The sequence below is a fragment of the Pelobates fuscus genome, chromosome 3 (genome assembly GCF_036172605.1).
Source record: "Pelobates fuscus isolate aPelFus1 chromosome 3, aPelFus1.pri, whole genome shotgun sequence".
NCBI lineage: Eukaryota > Metazoa > Chordata > Amphibia > Anura > Pelobatidae > Pelobates > Pelobates fuscus.
Window position 1 is genome coordinate 362986364 of NC_086319.1, and position 9664 is coordinate 362996027.

Genomic DNA, 9664 nt, shown 5'->3' on the forward strand with positions numbered 1-9664 from the left:
TAAAATTAATTTAGAATTCCTAAAAATTCACATGTTGGTGAATAATTCATAGAATAGAATGTTTGCCTGTGGAAGTCACATGAGTTTTGTGAAAGCCGAATGGCAAAGATCATTATAAATTGTACACTGTTGGTTCTGCCAGGCTCCTCCCACGCCGATGTCAGCTGGCGAGGGAGACCTAATGCGCATGCACAGCAATGGCCGCATGCACTTTTGACCTCCCTATAGGAAAGCATTATTCAATGCTTTCCTATGGGGAGGATTTGACGTTCGAGGTCCGTGAGGACGTCCAGCGTCAGATTACGGACCAAATGTCTGTTTGGATTCCGGAAGCCCTCTAGTGGCTGTATGATAGACAGCCACAGAGGGCAGACTTAGAGCTGCAATGTTTTTCATTGCAGCAGTTCGTGCAAAAGGTCACAGCACCCAGACTATTTTAATTACCTGAAGTGGTCTGGGTGCCTACAGTGTCTCTATTGTCTAAAAAAAAATAACAGCTGCAATATGACTGTTATCGGTTTATATGCATTTCCGATGTCATAAGGTCATCATTAGCCAGCCTGGAACAATAGTTCTGGGCTGGCTAATGTAAATTCTGTTCATATTTCTATGCACAGAATATTATTTATTGGCTGAGAGAAGTCAGCTGACGCTCTTAGTCAATAAAAGGCTACGGGATCGGCTCTGCAGAAACTGCATACATGTCAACACAAAAGCAAGGCAGCTCGGCCCAGCAGGGAACCAGGTAACGGTTTGCCACATTACAGGAGAACAGGGACGCTGTACACCTCACATCACTACCATCACAGCATGTTATGAGGCTTGGAGTAACTCTTTAAAGAGTTGCCTGCAACTGCTGACTTATCCACTGAGCCTTTAAAATAGTTTTTTTTGTTTTTTTTATATTGTAGACCTGCAACTTATTCCAGCATGTGGTTGTCAGTTCACACACATGGACTCACCTATGTCAGAACATGAGCAATGAGACTCAGACCTGTTACTAACAAAAGAGGAATTTCAATTCTAAAATTTGCCAAATTATACGCTATTTCCAGTACAGTATAGTACCACAAAGACCAGAACATGAAGTATAACTCACTAAGCATCCTCTTTCTCTGTCAGATCTCCATTTTAATAACACTTCTGAAACTTTTCATAATTCAGGGCTGTGATCGGGAGAGCCCAGGCCTACTGTAATGAAGCTGCACTGCAGAAGTCATTTATAAGAACAGTTCCACTAGTTACATTGGACGAGAGGCGCTGCTCTGTAAATAGATAGCGGTCACAGTATGGTGCCTATCTGTTTACACATCGCCTGTTTAGCACAGAGTGAAATCTTAACTATCCTGGAACAGGCAATGTTTCTGGGTCCTTGCACCATAACCAATTCAAAACAAATATGTAAGGTATATTTAAAATAAAAAAAAAACAATGTCACAGTAGCCAATCAGAATCTCTAGTTTCCCCAGCAGCACTCAGCATGTTACTGTTTAACTCCTTGATTTATTTTCTAATCACAATAAATCGGTATTTGAAAAGTACAATATATAAATGCTACCTGATGGCATTGACATGTGACTTGGCTCATAGAGATCAAATGTTTAACCCCTTAAGGACCAAACTACTGGAATAAAAGGGAATCATGACATGTCACACATGTCATGTGTCCTTAAGGGGTTAAGGACAGGATTGGTAGGATGAGCTAAGCCTATAGCAAATTAAAACTCTACTCTCTTGTGCAGCCATTGGAGTTTACATATAATTCCATATTAAATGTGTCCCGGAAATGAATAAAACCGTTTTGTCTGCTTGTAAAATCAAGTCTTTGACTGTATGTTTATAACTCTATTTTTTCTGCATTGGGTGTTTTCTCTACTCTTATCTGCTGCTGTTCATATGATGCATATTCCCTTTATCAGAGCGCAGGGGTACCTCCCTGTCTCTACTATTTTATGTGTAAAGTTTTACTGAAAATATCACAAATTATTAACACTTTACAGAAACCTCCAAGATCCCTTAGCAGCTCGTCCTGACTTAGGAGTTTTCTAGTGTACAAACTTCGGGATATGAATGTGTCTTTAATTTGTATCCTGTAATATTAGTGAATCAACAGCAACAATTATAACTCTACGTACTGAAACTGGGTGTAAGTTACAAAATGTGCTTCTAATGCATTTGTAAAACACCGTAAATAAATTAGATTAAATTCTGTCCAATAAATGTCCTCTCAAATACCTCCCAAATATGAGCAGGGAAGCACTGCAAACACAGAATATAATAGAACATATTGTGAACACATCCTAAACACATAAAATAGATAATGGCAAAAAACAGACCAAGGTCAGTCATTGAGTGCAATTGGAAAAATAAAAATCCCTCTAAACTCCAACAGTATACGGTATAATAGAGGACCTGCTTGTAATGTTGAATAGCATACGATGTGCTGGGTGACATGGTGACATGACTTTGTGCTTTAAAAGAATACACCATGCAGGAGTTAAGTACTCTCAGAGTCAGTCTCTCATAACCCCCTCTCGAGAAATGGTGGCAGGTTTACATCTGTATTATCCAACGGGTATCTGGCATTAATTATAATCCCATCACCGTATATATAAATTACCGATTTGCTTTTTTTTGTGAATGGTTTATTTGTTGTTTTTTTTTTTTCTTCTACTTTTCCTAGAAAGAGAAATCAAAGGATTTTAAAAGTCACATAGTTAAATATCTGGAAACACTCCTGAACGCACAGCACAAGGTGAGCCGCCTATGTTACATTGTATGTTATCGTCTTAACTGGGCAAAACCCCTTTCAAAGACAAATCTTTTAAACCGGGCCTTGTATAAGCGGGCTACTCCCTGCCTTTCGTATTAAAGCTAGGGAAAAGCATTTTGATCACCCCTGTTGTAAACTATGTGAATCTGTAGAATAAACTTACATTTCTGTGTTTATTTATCTTCAAGCTAAAATAGTGGAGCTGCAGGTTTATTTTTTCAGCCCTGTCGTGATCTTACAGCCAATTTGTCGGTTTGCTTTTTGTCAATGTGGCATGGGGGTGTTGATAATCTGGGGCTCTCTTCCAAACTTGTAGTATTGCAGGTGGGAGATTGAGCCGTGGAGGTGAAAAATACAGAGGCACACTTTGTGATCCGCAATTTACATGTCAATATTTTTTTTTTTTTTTCTTCCAGCTGGTTAAGTATTGGGAAGCATTTTTACCAGAAGCGAAAGTTATATCCTAATGGCCACAGGTGGAATTACAGCCCGGACAGACCTATGTCTTTTCTGCCACGTCTGTTTTGTTCGTTTTAATGTATATGCATTTATATTCTACCCATTGCCTTTTAAAAACTCTCTCTGCCTTCCAATACGTGTGATTTTCTGGGAGGTACTTCCCTTTAAACCAATTCTGTGCTGCACGGCCAGATGAAAACTTCAGGTTCTTTTGGCATCAGAAGGATTGACCAATAATATAGACTATACTTATTTTTTTTCTTTTTCTTATTTTTAATGGTCAAATGGGAGATCATGCTGGGTCAAGTTCAGAGCTACGTGCAGGCTTGGGTAAAGCTCTGACACTGACCTTTTAGTCACAGTGCACGGAAGTCACATATACATCTGTTACCTTTCCATGTGTATATTTTCTGTTTAACTTCCACATATATTTTCTTATTAAAACTGCAGTTTAGAGCTTTCAGCAAATGAGAAAAAGTTACAAAGACAAAAAAATGAAATAATAAAAAAATATAACTACTAGCTAAGTGGGCATTTCTGGGGAGGGTTTATTAAGTAAATTTATAATGTATATTTTTTTTGGGCTGTGATACAAAGAATGGAGTATTTCTATTCTGGGAGAACCACACAATTATTCAATAAAATGGTTTGTTAAAATAACGTTGCTTACATTTGGTGTTTTTATTTGTCATCAAAAGGTTCAGTTGTAATGCTTGTGGGGACACTACAGGCAATAACACAAGCACTACATATTTGACAGCTTTCAGATTGTCACTATTTACTTTATTTTCTCACATACTTGTTTATATAAAATGTTTAAACAGGAAGAAAACTTGGAGAATTCTTTCATTTTCAAGTATGTATGTCTTAGAGAACATTACAACACTACACTAAACACTAAGTGTTGTGTTTTTTATTTTTTTAATTCTTAATTTTCATGCAATGAAAAGACAGTCATACGTGTAATACCATAACAGTATATACACGCCATTTGAAAACAACTCACAGTAGGTGCACGGTATGGTTCTCACACATTTTTTATTATATTGGACTGGTATGTTGTAACGAGGAAAGAAACAAGTAAAATTGTGGGTGTATAAGATGCCAGTCTATAGAAAGCAGTGCAGTTATCTTGGAGCCATAAGGTGGGTGAGGTGTGTGGTATATGCTATGACTTCTGACTATGATAGTCAAGCCCCGGTCTTTTCTCTTCAGGCTATTGGTGTATGGTGTTCCACATGGCGCCCAAGACATGGGCTGTGTTTGGCTTGTGGTGCGTTGTGGCATTCCGCTGAGGAGCCCCTTGGTTAAACTTGAACTACACCCGTGTTGGCACCCAATTGTAGCTGCGTGGCTTTCGCCTGTAGTTGTAGTGCACTATGGGCCTAGGGCTATGTTGTAGTAGTGGTGACAGCGATGTGTAGTCGCAAGGTGGATTTGTTAGTATGTTGACTGTGCGTTTAGGTGGGTGGGAGTGTGGGAAGATCGAGCGGCGCCAGTAGGGCACAGTTCTAGTGGTGGCAGATATTACTTAAAGGGACTTCGCCACACATGCGCACATACTTCAGAGGGCGGCATTAATGCCGCCCTCTGAAGTCCTGAGCGCACTACCGCACGCGGTGTGCGTGGCCGCGAGCTGAGCTGACTGACAGCTCAGCTCGCGGTCTTTGCCCGCCCCCCTCCTCTGCTGACAGGCTGGAGAGAGAAGGTGCGCACACAGTGCCTTCTCTCTCCTGCACACGTCAGACGTATTTTAATACGTCTGACGTGTACAGGGCCTTTTTAGGGCCCTGCATGATAGGAAGTCCCTCTGGTGGCCGTCTGATTCCTATCAATCAATGTAAACACTCTGAAAATACAGTGTTTACATTAGATTGCCTGCATGGAGCTATAGATCATACCTGAACAACTACATTAAGCTGTAGTTGTTCAGGTGACTATAGCGTCCCTTTAAAGCTCGATGCTAATCGAGGTGATAGAGCTCTCTTGCTGTTAGTACCCTTTTACTCCATGATTTGGGGGGGAGCGGGATGTCACCAGAGCTGAGTGGTGTAGCCCCAATAGGCCCATTTTTCGTCTTGTGGACTGTTGCTTGGTTGTTGATACATAATGTTTAACTAAAAGTAGATAATATAACAAATGTTTGCATAACATAATAGATAAATTACCTTATTAAAGGCCAAAAGTCATGAGCGTTTGGGTCTTGGTGCCTCTGTGTGTTCTGAATGCGCCGACCATTGCTGTGTCCGCATTCCTAGGTCAGTGGCTTGACTGTGTTGTTGAGATCGCCTCTAGGTTTGGGAGTCCCAGTGCTGCCATTAGTGCTGGGTCCTCTGAGGGGTGTGTGGCCTTGTATTGCTTGTCATCTTTGGTAATCAAGAGGGTCTCTGGGGTCGACCACCTGTAGGCAATGCCTGCTGCTTGGAGTGGTTTAGTGAGTGGTTGCATGTTTTTGCGCCAGAGAAGTGTGGCCCTGCTTAAGTCCTGAAAAAAGGAGAGTCGGCATTCCTCGAATTCAAAAGGATTCTTTCCTTGTAGCACTGCCATGAGCCCCAATTTGTCTGACATCGATTGGCACCGCAGTATGATGTCTCGCAGAGCTGCGTTAGGTGCTTGCGGGGATTTAGCTATTCTGTAAACTCTGTCAAATAGGAAAGTTTTGGCTTGTCTTGCTGGTAGTAGAACAGCCACTAGGTGCCTGATGAAGTGCGGTAATTCTTCCAGCGGCACTGATTCCTGCACCCCTCTGATTTTTAAGTTTTTGCGTCTCCCCCTGTCATCCAGTAGGTTGACTTGTCTGGACAGGGCTGCTTGTGTGGATTGTAGGTGTTGTACCTTCTCCCCCAGTACTTGTAGGCCCTGTTTCAGGCCCCCATTTCGTTCTGTCGTCTGAGTGCGTGCTGTTACTGCTTGCACATCGACTTTTAGTACTGCGTCAGAAAAAAATGGCATCGGCGGCTTCAGCAGAATGCCACGGGTGCAATGGCAGGGTATGTGGCCAGAATTGGTGCGGGATACCACTGATGTTGCCGGATTATTTAGATAGGCAATATCTGTGCTTCAGGTTCCGCCTCTCCCACCCCCGTGCAGTTGCTTTTTGCTGAAGATAATTGGATGCAGGGATTTCATGGACTTCAATCCGGTGGCAGATTAGAAAATTTTTTTGTAGGTTATTCCACTTGCCTCAACAAGCTTGTAGCGAATACGTGGGTGCAAAATGTTCAGTCACCAAATCGAACAGCATACAATACTCGCATGGAAACCTGGGCAGTACTGTTCAGAATAGTAGAATCACGTTGGATCCACATGTGGATAACCAATGTGTAGTACCACCCAGAAATGAATGCTCAACCCATGTCATGTGGAATACCATAAACCTGGGAAAAAGAACAAGGTAAAATCTACCATGGGGAGGGGAAAACTGTGAGGTCTCGGTAACTAAATTTAGAAGAAAAACAAGGGTAGGTGGTGATGCCTTCGATACCCAGTCTGTCCTTTTGTGCCAATATTTGGGGACACCCGATCTCATGGAAATTGGTCCGACAAAGGGTAGCGGTAAAGGATAAAAGGGGGAAGGGTCAGTGAGGGAATAAACTCTATACACAGAAAAAGAGAGAACAGCAATGAGGAGAGAGAGAAGTCCAGATGCCATTTCAGAATCCATGCTCTGGGAGAGAAAGGTTTGAAGCAGAGAGGGAGGAATTCAGTGGGGATAAAGTGTCCAGCGCTAAGGTAGTGCTGTGTGAGGGTATTGTCCCATGAGTAGCAAGCTAATGCAATTACATTCATTCTTTCATGGATCCCAAACTTTGTGAATAGGTGTAGGTGTATCGTGTAACTGAGTGGTAAATCTATCCATATCTAAAGCTTCTTTAGTTTTTCAAATAACCGTGGAAAGAGAGGTGATTTGACTGTCGGCCCAGTGTTCTCCCATAGCACTATGGGCAGAGAGAGCAATTTTGGATACCAGTTTATTTTCCGACCTGGTGAAAGGGATGTAACCTTTCGAAAGCAAGAGTGCCCATTGATTGAGTGGGAATACCTTCACCAACAACCGGGAAAGAAGAGACTACATGGAGCCAGATTTAGTGCAGAAACAGAATTTGTCAGTAGCAGGAGTTAAGTACCACCGGTAAAGCATTTGTTTGCTTGCTCTTATGAGTAACTCAAATGGTTGTAGTGTATATCACTCTATTTTGGACCAATCAGTAGCCTCCTCAGGTTATCCCAGGTCCCTCTCCTATGTCTCTGTCTAGGGTAATATAATTTGAATGGGATGTGCTGCTAAGGCACTGTATATCACCGAAATCTGTTTATTCTGCGCACGGTCCAATAGGCAGCCTTACACAAAGGGTCTGGGGGGAACTGTATCTCCCTTTTTCACTATTGGCGACAAGGCTAGATTGCTCAATGGAATAAAGTGGAAGAAGTAGGATCTGTGCAACAAATTATTTTAATGTATCAAAATTAGTATGTACTCAGAGTGCAACTTTTTAATAAAGCTTTGCATTTATTGCATAACTGGAAAATAAAAAGTCACAAAAAGTAACCACTAAAGCACAGCCGAGAGTAATTCCTCTACTTAACTGCTCCTGTTCAGAGCCGTAAAGGCACACAGGTGGTAGCACCCCAAGGAAAGCCAAGATAGATTTTTGTAGACTTGTTCCTCTTTGTGGCAGACTCCAGGTTAAAGGTGCAAAGAAGACAATCTGTGTAGCCCGTAATATTTAGTGTGTCCTTACTAATATCTGTTTTTCTTTAGTCTGTCTCATTACGGCATTTGTACATGGGTCTAGGTGGCTGACTAGCTTGACTTTTATTGTTTAAAACATGACAACAGCCCACATTGGGTTAATTTATTGCAATCAGCAGATTTGTCCTGAGATGACGTCAATGAGACCTTGGTTATAAGAAGGATAATATTACAGATGGGACGGGAAGCAATCACTTTCTGTTCCTTCTTATCGTAAAGGTCATTTCCTGTAAACTGATGTGTGTTCGATGCTTTCCAGTTTGTGGGGTGTCTACGTGAAAGCAAAAGGGATACGTGTGCTCATATCACAGATACAGTAATTGTGAAGTAGGATTAACATTCTGTCTCAGGGTTCTCACCCCAGTGGAGACTCTCAGACATCATGTGTGATGCCTCCATACTGCCATTCTTAATATCTGTAATTTACAGGGGTAAAGCTCTAAATCACATTTAACACTAATATTGCAGGTGTACATAACAGCAAAAAGATTGAGATGGAATGACACCTTATGACCTCAGTGTATGTCAGGAAGGCCAGCCCTGGGATAAGATATTGTAATGACCTTGGGATATACAGCTCTCGAAATACTTTGGTCCAATTATTGCTGTCAATAAATTTGTTTCAAAGCTGCTTACTGAGCTTTTGTGTGTTTATACAGTTTTATCACAGTGCTGTATTGACATGTCTGTGGGCATGGCTGGATGAGTCCTGGATTAGCTTTATTCTTTAACATGCAGCAGTTGAGGAATAGGCAAGCATATTCTAAGTTCCCCGAAAATCTGCCCGGAGCTCTTTTTTGGTACTTCTTACATCCAAGAAATATTAGGGGTGTCAACCATTCACTCTCTCCCAAGCTGGGTTCATGCATTTTATGCCAGTGCCTTTTCACAAATCTATTTTTGCTGAATGTTTTGCGTTCTCACAATAATGGAATTCTAGTGAGGGATACAGTCTCCTCCACTAATATCGGCACCCTTGATAAATCTAAAAGAAGGCTGTGAAAAAAAAATGCTTTTATTTAACTTTTTGATCTCTTGTTCAAAAAATATACTCCGTTCTCATGGATATCTAACAATTTCAAACACAATACAGGTAAAAAAAACAACCAAATATGTGTTAAATATATATGTGTCACTGCTGGAGATGCTTGACTGAACAGGGCACCACGATCCACATATGGTGGGAATGCAGCATGATTGTCCCATATTGGGAAATGATTAGAACAGAGATACATGGAATTCTGGGAGAAGTGACCGAATGGACGTCGGAATTAGCCCTACTCCACATATCGCCGATGCCAATATCCAGATATAAAAAAAATCAATCCTGCGACACCTACTGAACGCAGCCAAAACACTCATACCCATATATTGGAAAAATACAGAAACACCGCAAAGGGAAGAATGGATACGCAAAGTAGAAGACATTCAAGGAGCAGAAGCGATACACGCATCTCTACTTGGAAGAGCTGCCAAACATGCGGAGACATGGATGCCGTGGTTCATGTACGCCTCAGGGGGCCTCTAGATGGACGACAGCGGGGCTCAACACGGCCGTGAGAAAACGCTTCAAGTGATGGCCTGGCCCAGAGACTCTGGCCGGATGGGGCGGCGGGGGCGTAGGAGTGGACGGCTCTGACCTTGTCCCTCATCTCCCTCACCCCCCATCTCCCTTTCCT

At 41.9% G+C, this 9664-nt stretch overlaps 1 protein-coding gene across 1 annotated transcript in view; it reads left to right on the forward strand.

The window, feature by feature from the left end:
• The window catches only part of SNX1 (sorting nexin 1), a 40709-nt gene extending 36817 nt beyond the window's left edge, over positions 1 to 3892 (forward strand). The window contains exons 14-15 of the mRNA XM_063449294.1: positions 2684 to 2755; positions 3190 to 3892. Coding sequence (XP_063305364.1) covers positions 2684 to 2755; positions 3190 to 3240 — 123 coding nt within the window. The 3' untranslated portion in view covers positions 3241 to 3892. The remainder of the gene's footprint in view (positions 1 to 2683; positions 2756 to 3189) is intronic.
• Positions 3893 to 9664: the final 5772 nt, after the last annotated feature.